This window comes from Polyodon spathula, chromosome 22 (assembly GCF_017654505.1).
Source record: "Polyodon spathula isolate WHYD16114869_AA chromosome 22, ASM1765450v1, whole genome shotgun sequence".
Classification (NCBI taxonomy): domain Eukaryota; kingdom Metazoa; phylum Chordata; class Actinopteri; order Acipenseriformes; family Polyodontidae; genus Polyodon; species Polyodon spathula.
The window spans coordinates 6,332,384-6,355,283 of record NC_054555.1 but is presented as its reverse complement, the minus strand read 5'-3'; the positions used below and the strand labels follow the sequence as shown (position 1 = coordinate 6,355,283).

General features: G+C 38.4%; 1 protein-coding gene across 2 annotated transcripts; it reads right to left on the bottom strand.

The window, feature by feature from the left end:
- Positions 1-4,347: 4,347 nt before the first annotated feature.
- Positions 4,348-21,408, bottom strand: LOC121297090 (RING finger protein 145-like). 2 transcript variants are annotated; one of them, XM_041223116.1, is made up of 11 exons: positions 21,193-21,408; positions 17,783-17,994; positions 12,128-12,236; positions 11,928-12,019; positions 9,544-9,779; positions 8,936-9,111; positions 8,016-8,156; positions 7,453-7,635; positions 6,600-6,747; positions 5,989-6,345; positions 4,348-5,415 (listed from the first exon to the last, which is right to left on the bottom strand). In XM_041223116.1, exons 2-11 carry the CDS (start codon positions 17,964-17,966, stop codon positions 4,792-4,794), a joined length of 2,250 nt encoding a protein of 749 aa, XP_041079050.1. In that variant the 5' UTR covers positions 17,967-17,994; positions 21,193-21,408; the 3' UTR covers positions 4,348-4,791. The 2 variants fall into 2 exon arrangements, with proteins under 2 accessions (XP_041079050.1, XP_041079051.1); XM_041223117.1 differs by lacking the exon at positions 21,193-21,408 and adding an exon at positions 20,584-20,989.
- Positions 21,409-22,900: the final 1,492 nt, after the last annotated feature.

Here is a 22,900-nt window from a genome sequence, read left to right as displayed (position 1 = left end):
TTAGCATTAACAGCAGTTTCCCTTTAAAAAAAAAAAAAAAAAAAAAGTATTGCAAACTCTGCTGGAACTAAGGCCTAGTAAATCTGTTACAACATCGTTGTGGTTTAAGTGGAAAGATAAACAGGGGCTTGAGTTTTAGATTTCATGGTTGTGGTAATAAAGCCATTTTTTCACATATGCCTCCTGAGCACGGTTTCAGTTTCAGTCCGACAAATTTCTAAAAGCTTCCAAAAACTATTTAACACTGAAAAAATAAATAAATAAATGAAAAAGATGGGCAGTGCTAATGTTTAATTTTCACGTTGTGTTGTTCAAAATCGTTGTCATAACTAAATAATAACAACCAAGTTAATATTTTCAATACACAGTTACCGAAACAGCTTATTAGACTTCCTATTTGCATTAAAGAAACCTAATACGGCAAATTATTATTATTATTATTATTATTATTATTATTATTATTTATTATTATTATTATTCACATATACAAAACTGCGGTGTCGTTTGTTTGTATTGACTAAAATAAAATGTTATACTTTCGTTGATTTCATTAGCCTGCTGTGAAAATCACCTGGTTATACAAGAACGAAGGTGTTGTTCCAAAAAATGACGTTTCTATCACGTCTCCTCGAAGCTGTGTTCAAAAAAGAAAAGAACAAGTGCGCCATCTTGTGGTTTTTGGTGGTATGGCGATTCGTATTTCAGGCTAATTGATCTTGTTAAAACCCAGTCGATGATAGTAGACTACTTATTGCACCATAACAGTGAAGCGCATGCTGATCTACTTATGTCAGCTTCAGTAAAATAATGAATAACCTGTAATAGACAACACGGTATTATCAATGTAAGACTGATCCTTTAGTTTATGTGGAAATCATAGTTCAAACGGCATATATGAAAATGGACAGATTGCAGCTTAGGAAATGTTTTTTTTTTTTTTTTTTTTTTTTCCTAGGCCTATCTATGTGTTATTCATTGTTATTAGTTAGTAAGAATTAGCTTAACACGAATTAAAATAAATAATAAACACATTTTCTAACACCATGCATCATCCACTGTAGACTTTGCCAAATTGAGGCTTTTATAATATTTGATTACTGCAATCCATATTTCATTGTTTTCCCTTAAGCATATTTGACATCTAATGGTAAATAGTATAAAAAATAAATAAATAAATAAAAAAGCAAGAAAGAAAATTTACAGTACCGCGAGCGGCCCAACACTTCGTCTCTGTTCTGAGAAAGGCGTTTGCTATTTTATTGTGTAGCAACAGTGACATCTTGTGGCATTTATTAATTACTTTGCTGATGGGACTTTTTATTGGATATACCAAAAACCTTTGGAATAAAATACATTCTGAATAGTAGTGAATGTGAAACAACCAAAAGGCAGGGGCCTCATAGAAGTCAAATGCCAAATCCATTCCAAAGAGCTTTATGACAAGCCGGAACATGCACTATGTACTACTGGTATACCTTATATTAATATTAATCTGAGCAGGGTATAAAGTGTTTAGGTGGTACAACGCAAATCCAAACATACAAAGCTTTTATGGAAATACCCAAGACCTACAGCCAACTTTGAAAACTACTGACCAATCTAAACATCAAATACAATTAAAAAGCTATTACCTGAATACCCTTTGACGTCATTTTAAAGTGTTACTGACCGAGTTTGTCACCACTGAAATGACTGACTCCCCTTGTTTAGAGATAGGAGGTAGTGGGTAGAAACGTTCCCCAGGCTGTCATACCACTATAAAACGAGAACTTTCAGTTTCTCCGTTCAAATGTGTGTTTGAAGCTCGTTTTGTGACTTCGGCTTTTGGTGTGAATGCAATCCTTCTGGGAAACAAGGTCTTTTTTTTCAGATTTTGAGGAAAAGGAGGTTATGATCTAGTTCCTGCTCCTCTTCCGGACAAAGAAGAAATTAACCTTACTTTTTTCACAAAGCTTCAGACTGCGGAGGCCCTGGATAAACTCTGTCTTTGAAGGAAGGCGCTCAAGAAGACCCTCCTCCTCTCTGAAAGTGGATCTCGTTTCCTCTCCTCTTCCTGCTGCCGGTACTAAAGGGAATTAGGAGCACAAAGGAAACATACTGCGATTGCAGCACTTTTTTTAAACTGCTTCACACGTTACCATATCAAGAGGTCGGGCAAGTTTAAAGGGCAGAACGTTACACTGTGTATCAGTTCATGTGAATGGGAATTAGGTTTGGAACAAGGCGGTTCATACCTGAACCATAAATTCAACTCAATCAGAATTCAAAAGGTGAAGCTATAGGAAACTAAGGCAAGACATTTCAGCCAGCACCTGCATCACTGTACTTTTAGTTCCACCTGTTCATATAAGAATATAAATTGTATACAAACATGAATGAATGGTATATTCAGCATTCATATTAGCAGCTGTGTGTTTAACATATTCTCGCTATGTTGAATATAAAGTGTGGAATGCATCAATCATTGGTAACTGCATACATGTGCAAATGGAATTAATAAGACTATGTAATTGAATTTTTAGGACCAGTTTAACTTTTCTGATGTTTGCAATATTCCTAAAAAATCTGAGTGTTCCCACAGCATGAACTGTAAGACTAGAGTATTACGAATACATGCGACACTTGGGTGACCATGAGACTGTGTTTTGAAGAGAAAATGGCTTATAGTGAAAAGAGCCTATTTTGGGTTGAATTGTGAGATCTGATACTGTACTTCACTTGTGGCACCACCTCCGATACCAGAGAAACTTTATATGAAATCTATACTGTAGGTTATCAGGAAAGTTTAGATTGCATCAGTGTCAGTGATGGTCAGGCATTTGACAATTAAAGCAAATTAACTTTTGAACTACAGTAACTAACAAGAACTGGTGCTGGTCCTACTCTAGCTCATAAACTTTGTTAACATTTTGGAAGCTAAAATGGGAAGTGCAGTATTGCCCTTAAATCCCCTTTTAATCTCTGGCTCTTTAAATAAAAGTTTATATTTACAGCTTCCAACATGATTTATAATTCCTCTATCACCAAGCCACTTTCATAAGCTGCTTGTCGTCCAGGTTTAAACGCAAAACATCTTTGCAGAGGAAATTCCTTTGCATTGAAAAACAAACTCATCCAAGAAATTGTTTTTGTAGAACTTTCAAGGAAGTTTCCTCATAAAACTCTGGGAACAATAGAACTATAAACACTGTATCCTCACAGTGCCTGTTCACATTCAGCTCCGGAAGAAACAAACCCATTCCTAAAGGACCAGAAAACGACTTTCTATTAAAAACATCCTCGACGCATGTAAAATAGCCCTTGGAACGTTTACAAGACGCAGGAAAAAAAAGGAGAAGTTCAAGGTAAAATTAAGAAATCTTTTAGGAAGCCAATTGCCTCTTCTGAATATCCTCATGCATTAAGAAGTGGTAATTGGCTTAAGGACAACCTAAAATCATACACCTTACCGAGTGTCTTCAAAAGAGGTTCAAGCATTGGAGTTATCTGCTCATCTTACCAGTGTTCTAGTCATGGTTTATAAACCATATTGCCATTATTAGCCAATCAGAGCTCTGAATATCGCTCACAAGAGGAGGTATTGAAACATGAGTTTGTTTCTGTGTGTGAAGACATACAAATCTTTTTCTAATGAAACCGTTGCCAGACATTATGCATCTATTGGGTCTGCTTCCACAAAAATGGATGGCCCCAGTAACATATACCCGAAATGTACAAAACGGAACTCAAAAATGCAATTCATGATTTTAATTTATTTAGACATTCAGTGTTTGTAAAATAAAACAGGACTTCAAGAAAGTCAGCTCTCTTCCATGATCACAAATACAACTGACAAAAAAGTCAAGTTTAAAGTCTCTTCATTCCAAAAAAAGTAAAATAAAAATGTCTAAACAAATCTAGTTCATGATGAATGTAAAAATGCATACACTTCACAATCTGCCCTTCCCTTCATGAGAAAGTGCACAAAGCTTTCTAAATGCTACAAAAATGGCATTTGCTGAGTTTAATCATACACAATGTATTCATTCTCACAAATGCAAATTAATGCCAAATAACACTTTTTTTTTGCTGCACCAAGCCCTTATCCATGGTCAAAAGCTCATCCCACTTTTATCCTCAAGGGGTCACAAAAGTGTTCACATATGCTTAAGTCCACTTCACTTTAGCCGGTACTGCACAATACTGTATATCAAAAAGTTACATTTGTGTGTTTACAGTTGTGTATATATATATATATATATATCTATATATATATATATATATATATATATATATATATATATATAATATATATATATATATATATTATATATATATATATAATATATATATATATATATATATATATATATATATATATATATATATATAAAGTATGTATTTTCTTCATATGCACCAAAAAAAAGCATTTGGTACCTTACAAGACAACTTTGGAGAATTGCTATAAGTTACATCAGTGCAAATGCAATGGCATAATATTAAAAAAAAAAAAAAAAATTACAGCTTAAACAAGACAATGGCAGCGTGCTAGCGTAAGCGTGCTTAAAGCTTCTAGAAAAACACATTCTTCAGTCTGTGCTGTTCACCCTAGATTTGCACCTATGAAATGCTGACTTCGACCTTGCTTTAACAGTCACGATGTTCACATCTAGCAAACACAGAGGCATTTATATATCAATGTTTACATTCTGTCTTTACTGTTGAGTTTCTTTTACTCTAATGGCTTCTAACACCCCTTTTTAAAAACAAGCATTTTCATTTGAACAAGCACTTTCATTTCAGCAAGCATTTTCATTTCAACTTCTGGGTAGATTCTGCAAGCCTCCCAACCTCCTGTTCTGGTATCCCTGGGGAATCCTGTAAACATCCAGCAATGTGATGACTGGGTGCCTCAGAGTCTCCCCGATTCTCCTTTAAAACCCCTACACTGGAATGTGTATTCAGGCTTTCTGAATCATTCGATCCAGCAGAGCAGTGTGGAGATGAAGAACTGTAAGCCTCCTGTCTTCTGGCTTGGCTGGCTGTTAGCCCATCTAGACTACTGCCTTGGCATTCCAGTTTGGGCTGCTCCTGGATATCTGGAGATTTCAGCACAGCGCTGCTTGAACCCCCAGATTGCCCCTCCCCTGGTGAGTCTCTGCAGCTGGAGCCAGACCCGTCTTGTAGGGGTGTCCCCTGGCTCCCCTGCTCTTCCGGTGGAGGGTTCTCCTGCACAGCCCTCTCCTGGTTCTCAGGGGCTTCCTGTGCTGGGGGCTGCACAGCCCCCGGAGGAGGTGCAGCTGTCGTGGCTTGCTGCGATTGGCTTTTTAGTTGGCTGTGACAAAGAGGGCAGGTCTCCTGGACATACAGCCATTTCTTGAGGCAGCCAGCGTGGAAGAAATGACTGCATGGGGTGATCACTGCTGACTTCATATCCTGCAATACACAAAACATAATATTTAAAAACATTTTAATACTTAAAGAACCCTTAAGGAAATCAGAGACCGGTAAATTTGTTATAAAAACACAAACAAAAAACTAAAAACTCAGAACGTGCATCCCTGAGTAGAGCAATCACTCAGCAAGAGGTCTGAATTCCAGATTTTTCAATACTACTTGTGAAGCAGCCTGTAGATTCCGTAAAAATGTTTCCTATGCTATCTTTTACAGGCATCAGACAAGTTTAAAATTGATTTACATATAGTTGAAAATGCTTTGCATACAACAGCTTTGGATAAATGGCTACAATTTAGATATTTTGGTGAGCAGAGTACCACAGTATCGCTCCTGCTTTGAATCTTTGAACTACATATTTAGATATGAGATATTCTTCGGCTCATGTGACTTACCTTCCACTACATCTAGGTTTAACGCTAAACTGGTCATTTTCATGGTGAGACATCATGCCTTCTTTGTTCATGTATGTGCCATTCCAACTCGAGTTTACTTAACTGCCTTATACACAGGAGGTATACTGTATGTATCACTCTGCAAGTTCATTTTGTATACCTGGTAACAGATGGCACAGATATCGTTGTGTTTCTCGAGTTGCTCGTCAGTGGCCATGGGCAGGCATTTGATCTTATTGACGGCGTCGCGGCGCAGCAGGAAGTTCTGCCAGCCCAGGTGAGCTCGCAACCACACGTTGTAGTAGGAGTGGATGAAGATGATGGTGGACCCCATGACAGTCCACTCCCCAAAGATGGTCTCCGAGACACCGTAGACCACCACGCAAAGTGCCACTAGGAACTCCAGCAGCCGGTAGGTGCCGTTTACGTAGTAGATGACATCATCCATGTTCTCCACTGGCTCTTTGCGGAACTCCTCCACCATAAACAGCACGTAGATTAAGAGTGTGCCCAGCACCTGTCACACAAACACAACAGGTCAAGAACGGCCACATCTCTCAGTGTTTCAATCAGAAGAACAGCATCCAAAAGAATTTTGTGCAAGGATGCACTTTGGAGAAATGTAATATAATGCAAGGGCTAAAAGAACATTTACTATAATGAAGCAACCAACAGTACTATTTAAGGATGTAATCCCCTCATTTTCATATGTAAAATCAGTTGTCTTAGGCAAGTGATCTAACTTGGAACAGCAGGTCACTTTGCTATTACCTGCAGGGAGGTGAGAATACTGCTTGAGATGATGATGAGAAGCCAAAAATCCATGTGGAAGAACTGGCAGATCATGTAGGCCATGTAGGTTGGAAACACCAGGAGGAAGAGACAGAGGCTCACTGCACGGAAGTGCTTCCACAGGCTCCTGCAAACAAACCAATGGGAGGAAGGTTTATTAGTGTGAAATTATAACCCAGGGAGACACCAGAAAAATAACCCAATCAAATCAGTCTGTATTAGTCAATTGACTTGTTCAACAGTGATAACCTTCTGTCCTGGATCAAGTATCTCTGTCGCAAACAAGCTTGTAGCAGATGTGCTAAATAGTAGAGATGTCTGTTTGGACACAGAATTTGTGTACACTTACGTGATACAGTTTGCTTTCAATACAGGAAAGCATGAACTGTTACAGCCCTTAGAGTTAAGAAGTATGTATCATAAAGATGTGTCTAAGAATGACTGGCTTCTGTCCTACTGGGTCCAAAGCTCTCCGATATAAAATAAACATGCAGTTTAAAAATGATCAGAAACAGCTGCTACTGTACATCTTATGCATCGTCTTTGTGTAGCCACACAGATCCCCCCCCCCCCCCCCCCCCAGGGTATTTTGTATTGTTCTTCAATGGCTTGTCAGGAGAGAACTGTACTTGACGATACCGTCTGCACCAGCAAACCTTGTGTCTACTATAAGCCTTCCAGCAAAGCCAGACAGATCTGCAGTCTTGTCCGTTGCGACTACAAATTACCTGGGTCTTATTTTTGTCCAACATCAGAATTAGATGCAGCTAGTGTGCTTAAATTCCTCAGGGATCGGACCCATTTTCAAGAAGCTCCAGAAGGCTGCACTTACTTGTCTCGAGAGGCTCCCAGTGCGAGGACGATGGGGTCAGCAATCTCCAGCATGGACTGCAGGATGGAGGCCACTACGATGAAGAGAATGATGCTGAGGAGGAATGCTCGGTGAATCACCTGCAGCTCAATCAGCCCTGTCTGTACAGCCAGGATCAGCAACGTGATTCCCTCCGTCATCCCCCTGCAGAACAACACGGGCTTAACGCTGAGCAGACAAATCAACCAGAAAGGGAGTATGATGTCTTTGAAACAAATTAGAGGTGTGAATCAACACACTTAATCAAAGCTATTTCTTAATCCAGGGTGCAACTGGTACCATTTTTACAAAAGGAAAAGAAAACTGGCAATGCTGCATTGAAGCAAGTGTAAAACAACCTAAAACACACTGTACAATAATACTACAGAAAAATGCTTTGCTAGTCCATATTTTACACTATGAAAAAATAAAAGTATCCACTAGATAGCACTGTTGCACCCAGAATAGAGACAGAGTACTTGCAGACACAGCCGACCCAAATAATCCTGATCTAACAAATCCATTGAGTTTTGAGACCTTGTTACCTGTTCATTGTGTTGTCGTTCATGAAGGCACGGTATCCCTGCAGGTAAAACTTGCAGAGGGTGAGGACGCCCAGAGCCAAGAAGGAGACAGTGAACACCAAACCCAGCAGAGAGTAGGGGGTGCTGCAGCACTCTGCAATGCTACAGAGGGCAAACTGTCTTAATCAACACGCTACACTCAATAAATTCATTGTACCATAGCCATTCCATCAAAGTGGTAAGTCTGTTACACTGTTTCAAGTCCTGGGTTAGACCTGGGGCCAGTTACAATTGAAACTGTGCAATTCATAAGTATCTGCAATTACAATGTAATTCTAATTGTAGCTGAATCTTGGCACACCAGCATAATTGCGATTACGCATTTGTTATTCGGTCATTATTCTTGTACTTACAACCACTTTTGGTGACCTCATTTGTTGGGGAGGGGGTGATACAATATGTTTCTGTATTTGTACCTGTGATCATTGCTTATTTGGAAAACACAGAATTGCAAATACTGTAGCATAATTGTAACTGAACAAATAAGCCCTGTAATTGCTACTGCAATTTCAGAAAACAATTCTGCTGCGATTGTACATTTTAATTAGAGTTGACCCCAGGTCTGTCTTGGATATCAGCCTCATGACAAGCAGACATCAAAACTTCTTGGGCTTGCGAGTAGTATGACACTAATCACTTGCTGAGTGTAACACACATTTACATGTCATGGCCCATTACATATATACAAAGGCATCCTGACATGAAATATACAATGCAATATGTACTTTACACTGTATACTACCCTCAATTATGACAATGTACCCCCCCCCATATTAATATGTACATATTAATGTTTTACACACCTATATTATACAATTCAAACCATTGCTAGCTTTGGCCATAACGCAGAGAATGATTAGGAGTTATGAATGACTGTGCACCTTGTGAGAAAGAAGAAGAGAAGCCTCCCTCTGGAGGTGGGCTGGTCCCTGGTGCTGAGGTAGGAGTAGATCTGCAGAGCGAACAGAACCAGCCAGAAGACCATGAACAGGACCGGCACCACCAGCTGATTCCACAGGGACATGCCAAGTGCCAGGAGACCGTACACCTCCACCACCTGGCAGGACGGCAACAGCCCACACAGTGTGAGCACCAAGACTGCTTCATATAGACACACACATATTGACAAATAGCACGCAAAAACACTCGGACAGCTTCCGGATAGGCTTGTTCCTTGGAACGGCAAGTTTCTTGGTTGATTCTGTCCTGGGAATTTCCTTAGTCTAAACAGTGTATGCATCATCTATTATTTGTGTAATAAATGCTTACCGGTATCTATTTTGATACACGGCTATTTTGATAAGTGGATAAGGTGAGCCATGTAATTATTCCAAAAGTAGACCACACAAATTCCTCATTGTAGAACGATCTGTCACTATTCAAGCAACTGTGAAGCGCTTTAATACATCACACTAGCATTGCATGTTTCAGGACAAAATGATTTAAACCGATACGCTCATCTGATGATCCGATGTCTTCAACGGCTCACCTGAGCCAGCTCTCTGTACGCAGTCTTGGCCAGGTTGAAGGGGACCAACAGGTTGGAGGCCAGGAAGTAGAGCACCTCGAGGCCGGTGAAGATCATGGCAAAGCGGTTGATGAAGACGATGGTTTCCAGGGGCACCAGACAGAGACGCGCCACCAGAGGCAGCAGGTGGGCGGAGAACAGCCAGATCTGTTTGGTGCGCATGACGCAAGAGCAGAGAGTGCAAACCACCAGCTGACCTGCAAGATACAGCCAAGCAGTCAAATGCGGATGAGAAACTCACCCCCCAGGGATAATACACACCACAGGGGGGTCTGCTTTGTAGCAGGTGTATACTAGAGGATTTCTCAACTCAATGTTATTGGTTTTTAATTGACACTTCTTTAAAAGGTACAGTATCAATCAGATTTTAATTAAGTGTTCTGCCTCAGTAACCCACCTGTCTTAAATTTCCCACAAGGCTTCAGACTACACCTTCTTAACACTAAGCCAAACAACTGTGACAGGCGTCTTCATCTCCCTAACAACGGCTACTAACAATGTGCCCAATGCGAGTTTCCAGGAACTAAACCCCTGTTCCTTGCAGTAGAGATGTAAACTTGTAGTTTGTCAAAAGGCTTCTTTAATCCTTTGCGGTCCTATGTCAGACATTACAATTTTTCCCTTTCCAGTTGGACATCACCAAAAAGACATCAAGCACAGGTCTCTAGTCGTTTTTTCTCCGGAAAATGCCGAGAAAACCTTTCAATGGCCGAGTGAGACCGATAGGAGCAGAGATAAGCCGAAAAAAAAAGGGGCGGATCTGAGCAATACACTTAACACCTGCACCACAGAGATAACACGGACACAAACAAAGAAGATAGCTGCTTCAGCATCCAGTGTTCAAAGAAAATCACAGACATTTGCAGAGCTTTTTGAGATGTTATAGTAATAAAATAATGACTTGAATCACATTACTGAGGAGTTTGGTGATAAAACAAGTGATCAGGAGAGGATTTATCAGTATGCATGACTATGAAGAGGTATGAGAAATACAGCAAAATGGGGCTTGGCTGGAAATGCAGTACTGAGTGTTCTTTTGATATGCAGTGCCTTTTAAACCTGTTTCACTGTGAAAAAAATATATATTTTAAACAGCGCATGTTAAATAAACAGCACATGTGAAAATAAATTGGACCGGACGCACCTGACAAGCGCTGAATAAATGGACCGCTAAGGGTTAAAACAGGTCACTATCAAAAACCTTGATAGTTCACCCAGTCCTAGCCTCAAATGAAAGAAAAATGCTTTGATACCCATCCATCAGGGCACAGCAGGAACTCAGATGGGCTGTTGATTGAAATGCGACAAGCACTTGTACGCAGGTTAAGTCACAAGCATCTGAATAAAAGAGAAACATCTGAGCAGCCCAAGAAAAATAAATAAATAAAAAACCAGCATGGACGGAAAACAAAGACCACAAAGGGTCTGAGATTTACAACAGGGCTGGTTAACCTCTACTGGATTTCAGTCTCACACATGTTTTGTTCATTCAGATGGCACTTACTGAGACAGGAATTTACTTTTCCATGCAGGCTCTAGACAAGTTCTACAGAAAGATTCCCAGATGTCATGAAATAAATAGGATTTGTTTCTTTTGTGCCAAAATTGTGGATGGCTGGCAGACATCACTATGACAGATAAAATGAGGCACACAGGCACATCTCTGGTATAACTCCTGTACCCTTTGATCACTCATTTCACTTGCAACCATCCCTGAACTTGCAGTTTTGTTAATATGCATGATAGCAACTACAATAAAACATTAAAACAATATTTTTGTGTCCCTCAACTTAAACCCTAGAAAAGCAAGCCAAACAAAAAAAGAATACTTAACAAGGATGAAACAAAACTGACAAATTCAAATCAAATGATAAACAGCAAGCGATTCTTGGAAGCATGTCACTCCCGTCGAAGTAATCAGCTCCAAACTGTCAGTTCATCCAAAGTACTGAAGAAAGGAGATCAGGAAAGACAGAGGTGCCTTGAACTATATAACATATTCTGATCAATTTGGTGCAAATGCAGAACCAAAACATACTTCCTTTTGTGTAGGCATGCAAATTTCAAAAGCAAAGGTCAACTAGTGAACCACAAGCGCTTGCGATTTACTGACAACATGAGGCAATTCTGCAATACATACTCTAACAAACAAACTACATTGACATAATCACCAAGTAGTTACACACAAACTGGGTTATTCAAAACCCGCTATACATTTAACAAACCCTACAAGTTTACTTTGGCTCTTTCATGAACCCGTACTTCTTTTTTACTGAATCAAAAAATTAGCAATTGAAAGCCAAAGTCATACAGTACACAGGTTTCAAAATTAGATAACTTCTTACCAATAAGAGCAGTTGTAAAGCGATTCATTGTAAGAGGCTCTAGGTATACTGGACCATCATATTCAGATTCTAGTTCGTTCCGCACATAATCTCTGAAAATCATAATATAAAAAGTTGTTTATTATTTGGGAGATTCTAGATTTTGAAGTATAACAGAAACACACTAAGGTGATTTTACCACAGACCCTTACTGTTCTTACCTAGAGATCTGATGGCCGGCGAACAGGAGCAATGCGGCGAGAACATACAGGTAGAGCTGGACCAGCTGTTGCCGAGGCAACGTCAGGAGAACTACGCTTAATATATAACCTGCAAGATAAAATGGGGTTACTTTAACAGTCTGCAAAATATTTTTAGCACATACTGTACTGCTTTGTCAGCAGCAAAGTTTCACTACATTTCACCAGATGCAGCTAAGTAGTTCTGTTGGTTTCCTTATAGAACATAAAAATCATGCGAAAAGATCATATCAGTAGTCAGTGTTTAAGCAAGGTTAACATGTTTGTGCTTTTGTACTTGACTGAAGAAACTGCAAATGTATACAAAGGGTAAGCAAGAGAAAATGACCGTGCTCTAATATAAAAAAAAATATATATATATCTTTTTTTGTTTAATGGTTAAGGATACTAGATCGCGTCAGGGGTGTTTTACTAAACTGATGTGTTTCTATTCTTAAAATAAATTACTGGGGACTGGCAGGCACTAAAATTGCAGAAACATGCACGCTGTATGCAGACAGGAACAAACACTTCAACAGTCTCACATCTTGAGTTAAGATTGCATATTCACAAACATGTACAGAAGCAGTAATGTATGCTACCCAACGGATCCTCTCAAATCGCCACTAAAAGGAATATAAATGCAGTTAAAGATGCATAGTCAGCAGTAACTGCCAGTGCTCCACAAGAAACAAGTGATTGAACATGAATATATACAGTGAATGATCCTCAACAGGAATAGCGCTTTACCTTTCACAAGGTTCTACACAGAAACAAATCTCATCACAGTACCATTTCAGCAAAATGTTGTAAGGCATTTATATAGTATCGTCAAGCCATTAACAGTCACGGAAGAACGTGCAAAAAGCAAGTTGTGCTACACGCATTGCAATCACATGAAGCACTTAACCTAATATTTAAGGGTCTTTCCTAAAAAGTTTAAAAAAAAAAAACAAACAGACAGAATGTTTTATAGTAACAACACCCTTTTTTTCTATGATATTAAAACACTTTCTAAATTTTATGTTAATTTGTTACCACTTGTACCCTTCACTATCCCTAGCAGTGGCTTTTTACATTGTGAACAAAACGTTCCTGCATGTTCCTATGTAGGTTGACGAGAATATAAAATCAAATACAAAATGAAACAAAAGGCATCTCGTAAACTGCTCACATGTTTACTGGACAGCCACGCCGCATTTCAATCTTCAGTCACTGGCTGTACAAAAGCACACTTGCTGAAGCCAGAATAGTCAAAATTTTTCTAGACTAAAAGGCTTAAAATAAAGCAGATGTGTCATGCGAAATGAGTCAATTTGTTTACAGCATAGCCTGTGTTCTATGCAGGTTATAAAACATTTCAGTTGTCTTTAAAGAAGCACAGTACATGACAACTGCAAGTGCAGTGTAACCCGGTTGACTTTGGAAAGCTCCACTTGCAACAGCACTGGTGATGTAACTTAAAAAGGATGGCGAGTAGGTAGATTCAAGAAAATGCAGAGTCCTTTTCTTCAGTTGTTAGGTTTAATGAAATATGCAGGTTGTCTGGTCCCAGGTACAGAACAAACAGAATACTTGTTCTTACAATTTTTGCATGACATTAAATACCCTTCTGAATAGATGGTCCACCTCCTCTTTCTCTGACACTTAACCAATAGCAAAGGTACAACACATTATTCTGTTACCATATACTATATGTATTTAATTTAGTGTGTCTGTGCGTGTAGTCTTGTGTGACAACCTCTGAACTCAGTGCATTCTTCAAACCCCTGGCGCTCCAAAAAGGTCCATACGTCTAGTTTTTGTCATCTTCCTTGTTCATATCTCCGTTTTGCTTGAGACCCTTCGAGTCCAGTGGCGTTATCTCTTATTCTCCCCGAGAACCTTTGGGTCCAACGCCAGTCCCTGGGAGGCTTTTAGCTCCTTTATGCTTTGCATTCCAAAAGTCTTAGAGCCTGGCCCCTTCTGGTCCACAGCATTGTTATCTTGTTAGCTAGCAGTTAATGCTGGGCAAGAAGCTTGTAGACACATGGTCCCTATCAATTGTTAGCAATACATGCAATTTGAACAAAACAGTCTGCCTTCTGCAATATTAGTCTCTTTTCAGAAAAGAATACCAGTATAGCTCTGCCAGTCCGCATGTGTAGCGAACTGCTAATCAATTCTCGATCCATGTTTTCCAACAACTGGTGTAAGAAATCATCCATTGGCTATACAGCCGTTATCTATAAAACTGGAGAGCCACAGTGGTCGCTGCCCCACATGGTTATGGAGAAAAGACGTCTGGTTTAGTTCACGTCATCACACTCCAATGACCATCGCTGGTTAGGCATCCCACGAGTCCAGGGCTGGTCCCTGGCTGGTGCTGTCCTCGGCTCTAGGGTGCAGTAGCTTAGTATTATTTGAGCATTGGCTTGATTGCTGGACCTTTAGCCAAGTCCTGAGATGCTCTGGCAAAGAACAGCTAAATGAACCAGTCCAATTGAAGATTATAATGAATTACATATCCAGGTGGAAGTGCAGCATTTCACAAGAAGTCATCCCAGGTTAATCAAGCCTTTGGCTACAAATCTTTCATTGAAGGAAAGCAAGAGGCCTTTGAATGTAGAAAGTGAAATGGCCTTTTAATATTAGGCCTACAACTCACTGAGGTTCTGAATTGATGGTGAGGGGGTGATGTTACCTGGTACTTTAATTGGAAACATATCAGTTCAGCGATGGTCAAACCTTTTTAAACAAAGCTATAAAACTTACGTAGTTGACCTTTGTGAAATTAAGGTTCATCAACCAAGTCCACCATAATATCTATTTCCACCTGAGCACTGCAATATCAGTTTAATTGGTCACTTAATTGTGGTGGCCTTCCCTTCAGTAAATAACATATTTTCCTGTTTCTTTTCCATATGTAGATATCTTAACCTGCCAGGCATACATTAACCAAAACAATCAAGATTAGATTACTTGTATAAAGTCAAGAGTGTGCACATCTAGTGCATCTTATTAAACAACGTTAAAATCAGTGTATTTTCTGAAACCCTACAATACGATTATGGGTTGGGTTGTCTTTATATTACTGTCCTACTATTGGGCTCTAAACTGACTGGTATTGCATCACAAGGTCATTTATTCTAGAACATTGTAGAATTTAGATAAATCAGTATTAAATGTGTGCATTAAAGGGCCCACATTTTGAAATAATTTATGTTTTAAGAAAGACAGTGAAATAAATAATAAGTAACACAGCTAGTGAAATAGCCATCTTTTTAAATACTTGGCATTGTGAAGAAGCTACAAACCCCAGTGCCCCTGATTAGCCAGTGGAGTGTGGTGCAAGATAAGCAGCTCAGTACAATGTGTAACACACTGTGCTGCTGTACTTGCTGGCAATTCATATTTCTGCTCCTGTCTCATAAAACGTACTTGGCAGTCTGCTTCCTTCTTGCCCTCCATCAGATTGAGTTGTACTTTACAAAGCACCGTACAAGCTACAATTAACCATTCACCTTTAAAAAACTAAGGAAACACACTCCCTTTTTAAGGCAAGGAATACTGTTTAAATATTGAGTTTGAAAGTTAACATCACCCTTTAAATTAGCAACATGAATTCATTGATTTGAGACAACTTAAGCCAACCAAACTGTAGAAGAAAAGTGAACATTGGGTGACTTTTTTTTTTAAACCTTCATTCTCACACTTTCTTGGAGTAAGAACCAAAATCACAAATTTAAAAGCTATAAGGAGAAAGGAAAACGTAAACCCATCAAAAAAAAAAAAAAAAAAAGAACATTCAAGATCAATTTTAATATCAATAGTTATAGGGGGACTATCATGGCCCTCTTCTGGTTACCACAGCCGAGGTCTTTCTGAAACTTGAGCAAATTGTTGAGAGAATTCCGCCATCACATGACCAAGTGTCATATGTACAAAATGGTTGCATTCAAACCACACTATTGAATCCGTTTCACATACAATATACTGCTAACACAAACAAACAATGAAAAGCAGGGAATACAATAATTTCACTTTTTAAAAATAGTAAGAAACCGATCCTTCTTGCAAATAATGGTGTTTAAACGCCAGTCTTAGCCTCAGTCACCCGACTGAGTCCACAACTTCTGCTTTTGTGTAAGTAGCACCCCATTTTCAATATTAAATCTGACGAGGTACCAGGTAAACATGTTGACATGCGAGAGAGGTGATATGGTCAGTTTCTTCCTGAAACAGAAATCTGGCAAAGCAGAGGAAACTTCTAACAGCTACTCTTAAATCAGAGAATTTTAAGAGCTGCCAAGACAAAAATGCTGTGCTGGATCAGTTACAGTAGTTTCCACAGCTGCTGCAAAGCCTAAGAACAACGGCAGTAAGAAATCCAAATCCGTCAATTAAACAGGATTGTATAAATTTATTTAATTAAGACTGTGCAACAGGCTCCAACGGCAGCAGCAGTATATTGTAAGGGAATAAATAGCTGCATTTGGACAAGAAACAGAACTCAGTTCTGAAGCCCAGGACTGGGTACTGGACCAGTGTGAGTTTCTAGCTGTTTAACATATTTAATGAGCAACAGCCAACTCCCAATATGTACTGGAATGAGCAGTGCCAGGAATCCAAGTAACTGAGCCCAGGCTACACCACGTCAGAAGCTATCACGCTTAAATCACTATCACAGCATGAATAAGTTTCACCCGAGCCTGTACAGTAGGTTTGTGTAGAAAGTAGGCTGTGACATAAATCCCCATTGAAGGAAGGCAGGTTTGCCTCAGGGCTATATAAATGTGCATCATGTCATCTACATAGCAAAATCAGATTCTGGTCAGTATTGCTGGAGGCAGGGACAAAGGATGAAAGCAAAGTTCTACATGCCATAGTAGGTGTGACTGTCTGTGGTTGACATATTTAATAATTGAAGCTATTTTCCAAAGGAAAAGTTTCCTTTTAAAATATATATATATATATCTATATATATATATATATATAATATATATATATATATATAATTATTTCTTTAACTCTTCGAAGCATGTTTTAGACTTTTTTATCATCAGGTATTGAAAGCAGTACATACAGTGACAATTGAATGAACTTCCATTATGGTTTGCTTGTTTGTTTTTATATCGTGCAACAAAAGGGCAGGCTATGTACAAGTAAAATCTATTATAAAACATTTTGCAGCTATGCCTCTAGCTGAACTTTTGCTCAGAATGATTATGGAACTCTTTAAAAAGTAAGGAGTAACTGTATTGCACTGAACAGATGTATTCCAAAATTATATTGCCAGTACGAACTGTGCTGACAGAAGCAAAAAAACAGTACCTGGAAAGAAAATATTGAAAATGTGAACTGTTCTGAATAGTCTGAAGGCTTGTATAAGACTGAAACTAGATAGTGACGATACCATCTAAACAAGACTATTTCGTACACCCATGCTAAAATTGTAGGTGAACTCTTACACGCATTGACCGTGGATCTACACTCCACTCCTCTTCCATGATTAGTTAACTTATCGTTGAAGTGAAAAAGATACAGTTCAGACATTGTAAGCACATCTAAGATGGTATGTTTAAACGTGGGTTTGAATTTGTGGATGAATTCTGGGTGGCTGGATGAATTAGAAAGACAGCCTTGAACTGTACTTACCCACATAGTGCATGTTGAGCGCCAAGTATTTGTATTGGAAGAGGGGGTTGTTGTTGAGGGTGCTTTTCTGGATCTGCTGGAAGAAGGAGCTCACGTCCCATCGGTAGAGAACATCCAAGAGCATGATGCTGGGCACCCGCAGGCCCACGTTCAGCACAGCTTTGAGGTTATCTTTCACAGCCATGTTTCCTGTTCAGAATTCCTGTGTTAGACTGCACAAAACAGCAGCAGCAGTATGGTTACTGGGACAGCACAAAAAATGATCTTTATTTGCAATACCCATCACATGAATGGCTTTTGCAACTCAGAAAAATCACGTCGTCATTAAATACAGCTTGAAATAACCCCTGGAAACCAAGTTGGGTTAATGCTCTAGGTATATCTTTTCTATTTTTTTTCTGTAAATGCAGAGCTGAACAGAAAGGTTAACAAGCAGAAACATCTGATTGCACAGCACAAGAACAGAATGCGGGACCCTATGCCCAAAGCAAAATCCTGCATAAATGTTTTATTTTATTCCTCCCTGATATCTTCTGGTAGCTGGCAGTTCTCTGAATGGCTGTAGGCCTAATATCTGAGAATCACCTGATCGAAAATCACTTCAAACCCTGACACACAAGGTAAAAGGTTGGTGTAACAACCCCACACTCCTAGGGAGTGTAGACCTAAATTGGGAATGGTTATACTGAATTGAAATGTTCAACTGCTTCAGTGCTTGTCAAAGTCAAGATCAGATTTTAATACAGCAAGCTTGCGTAGGTGAATATTGGTCTTAGGAAACTAGATCTGGGAACAGAAACAGTCAAACGTATGTCAAAAAAAGGACATAAACAGAAGCAAAGATGATACAGCAAGTTACAGCTGAACTCTTGTGAAATGTCATGATCTTCTGCTTTCCTTTTAATGAAGCCTAACTCACAGGGCCTGAAAGATTTATTTCCACAAATTACACGGATTCAATTTCTGTTAAAGCAGTTTAAAAAGTAAGAGCGTGACTTATTTCAATAAGTCACCAATACATTGTCACCTGTTCCCGAACAAAAAAAAAATAGTGTTAACGTAAATGTAAATATGAAAAGATTGTTTTGCTACAATAATTCTTGATTAAACTACACATACTACAGCAATACATTTCGAGCAAGCAAAATTAACATCTACTGCACATCACTGTGATCCCAGAACTGCTATATCCATCATCCAGGGAGCACCACAGCATACCTTTAGCCTAGCCCTAGCCCACACCACAGACACACACAAACAACAACCCAATTCTTTGTTTACTTCCCATATAGCACTTATGTATGTGACAGATTAGCACATTTCTATTAATCATAACACACCGTAGAATAAAATGACAAGCATTTCAACAGACTGTACTTTATTGCACTAGGTGATCATTTTCTGTATTGCCTATTTGTGGTGCAATTGTTATTACTATAACTTTAAATTCATATTTTCAAAATCAATTTCAGCAAAAGAAACACGGTTTTATACTAAAGACACCAGTTATATTGCAGCAAGGAAATTAGTGTGTCCCTTACATACATGTTAATTCATTAGCTCAGTAGTTATTTTGAGATAGGTTTGGCGTTGAGTAATTTAAGGTTAAGTAATGTAGAGAATATTTATTTAAAAAAAAAAGGTTTTCCTTCTAAACAGTATTTCCTAAACGTTCTGTATTAGAAGTGAAGGTCATATTTGTTTAGTTGAGTCTTTATTCGCCGCTTTAACGAAAACATTTCCTGCCACTTTAGGCTTGGCGCACTTTCTCCAAATGTATATTTGAGAACTCAGCTACAGTGAGACTTTCAGTTCGGCATCACACACAAACGCACAGTACAGTGGGCCCAGCCTAAATTGGGATTCATGCTTAAATGGGATACAACTCAGGGAGACAGTTCTTCTCAGCGGTATGTATGTCGTTTAATTGGGATAAAGTGTTTACAAATGATGCACAGATACCGCTTAGCTGAGCAAGTTAGGTTCGCGTAGCACAACGTACCAAGTACGTGATTACGCTTGGACTTGCGTATGCCACGTTGAACTCAAGAGCTGCTGCTCCTGAGGTTTCTCAGGCTGCAAAGAAAGTTGGCGTGTCAACATCGCAAGTGCCTCGCCTTGTGTTAAGACGAGATTTATTTTAATTATTTATTTCATATAGGAAAAAAAAAAAAAAAAAAAAAAAAACGATTAATTTGGTTTAGGAATAAAACAAAAAAAACTCGACTCGTACTTTAAAATTGTGTATTTAACATTTAATCGTGATATGATTTCATTATTTTTTTTTCATTTTATATTTTATATATTATATATATATATATATATATATATATATATATATTATGGTCGTCGTCGTCGTTTAATTGTGACAGTCCCGATAAAGCGGCGCCGACTGTACTCAATATTTGTGCGGTACATTTAATTTTATAAACAACCGTGTTGCCGAGTAGTTTCGAAGGGGCACCAAAATATTTTCATTTATCCATTATGAGGTATGGTAAATAAGTACAACTATTTGTTCTCTCAAATAAATAAATACACAAATACCGGAAACTAGTTTAAACATTCACAGACACAGGGCCAACCATAAATATAATAGGCCGCGAAAATTGTATTATTTGGGTATCTCACTTTGACATACGGTTATATTTCAGTAATACAAAATGCAAGCCAGGCCTAAATAAAGCACGCAATCGATAAAGCATGCAGGAATGTGTTCAAACGTGTTAAATGGCTGCGTATGTACAGTGGTACTGTATTATATTAAAACAACATCATGACGGGTCCCATTGATAACTTACCTCCCCTGGTAACAAACGCGCCATACAAAGTGCTAGGTCTGCTATGATTAATTATTTTCCGATGATGATGCTGCACGCTGCAGGCAGCGCTCAACATGCTCCGACTAGGCGATGAACTGCAGTAACCTCAACCTCATTTAAAAATGCATTAATGCTTGCAATTACTGTAAACTCGTTACTTCACACGGGCTATTTTACATTACAAAGACCGACCACGGGGCACAAGCAATATACATCATACACTATGCATGACTTAATTACTGCAACATTTTAATCGGGCAAAAAAAAGCCTGTCTGACTCGAGTGAATAATAAATAAATACAAAATGAATAAATAAAAAAAAAAAAACTCCCGTGCAAGTAACAACGCACTCAGTACTGCCATAAAACAGGATTTAGTTCTACACAGAGAAACTAATAAATTATATATAAATTAAACAGATTTTTAATCTCGCATTCACGATTGTAATAAAGCTAAAAAAAAAAAAAAACGCAAAGACTAAGAGGAAATATGCGCGAGCATACAGCTCTGCCACACAATAAAACAACTAATGCTGGTACTTCTTCAAAAGAAAATAAAAAACAAACCACCTACACTGTACAGACTCACTTTTATGCGTTTCTTTGTAATTCATAAAGCTTCTCCGGTCGAAAATCAACCATTTTAACTTGGGTCAGCCCAGGTTAGCGGTTTCAATGTTGTTAATTCCACGGAGGTAGAAATGCATGAACTGAATCATTTCAACCAACAGCCATTACTGAGTCTAGAACACTCACGTAATTACTGCGCATGTGCAGTGCTCCAAAAGCATGCCCGACCTCTCACGTTTACATAGCACAAGCTTTCCGAATATTAAATATTTGCAATGCTAGAATATTCCGAATGCTCTGTATACATGTAGGCGGAATTATTTTACTCCTTTCATATTCTGCATTTACAAGGTAAACGGAATATTCATTTTTAGGCAATAGTTTGCATTGTGTAGATACTTCGTGGGTCTTAACCAAACAAAGAAAAGACAAGGAGGCGAAGACGAAAGGGTTGTAATCAGCTTGATTATGTATGTGATTAATAGTGGGTGGGTTCTCCTTTCAGAAACACAGCATAGTTTTCATGTAGTCGCTTGTTAGATGTTTGAACGCCCCCGCGCCTAATAAAATGCAGATGTGTCGTAAAACTGCACGCTGTAAGCTCTAGGCAAGTAAGACGTAGCGTACTGGTAATATTGTTTAGTTTCCTTTGGAGTTAGTGCCTCACAATCACCTCCATTTTGCAGTGAAATATAATGACCAGGTGACGTCTGTTGTATTTAAATTTTTATTGCATAGTTTATCCTTTGTCAAAATGCAAACCTTGTTCATTGTACCTTTAGGACAGCAACCATCCTCTTGAATCCAGCCACTAGGTGGCCTTTTTAATTTATTTTCTAGTCATAAAAGGTATTTAAGTCCAAGGTTTATTTGGAATCTAGCAGAACATACTTTTATTTCCACCACACTTCTTAATGAGACAGCTTTACTGTTTGTTCTTTTGTCCACACCACACTGGCACCAGACTAAATGAACAGAATTATAAACTTGTGTTATGCTGTGCTGTATTGTGATAATGCCTAGGAATTGAATTACGTTACCATGACATTTTCTGACAGAATATTCCTGATTGATGTGTTAGGGTTTTAGTTTGCAGAAGATAAATGTGAATATCCTTACTTATAGCCGGATATTTTGCAAGGAATGCAGCTTTTCCTGAAGTTTAAGTATAAAATGGGCCAGGTATGGACACTATCTCATATTCTATTTTTTTTTTCTTTCTTTTTTTAATGTTTTCTTTGAAAATGTACTTGGGTTAGAAATACAGAACTGTAATCTGGATCAGTATAGAAGTACTATGGTTTCACAAAGCACCGCTAGAACATAGCAGGTTGTTAGCTAGCAAGCTCTTATTTTTTACTTGATTTTTAACTAATTCAAAAAACAATATTTTAAGATAGAACGATAAAGTTTAGTAGCAATCCACGCCGTAATTATATATAATTATCTATATGATTAAAGCGCGCACACACACACATACATATATATATATATATATATATATATATATATATATATATATATATATATATATATATGGAAGTGAATTGGATTTAGCAGACTGTTACCTAGAACTGTTTTGTGAAACTAGCCCCACACTTTTCTGGTCTATCATCAACATGCTATTTTAAATGAACATCTTCATTAAATACATTTTTCATGGTAAAACAAAGAAGAGGTTCTATTGCTTACATTAGGCAGCCCAGAGATAGCAAAACACACCACTG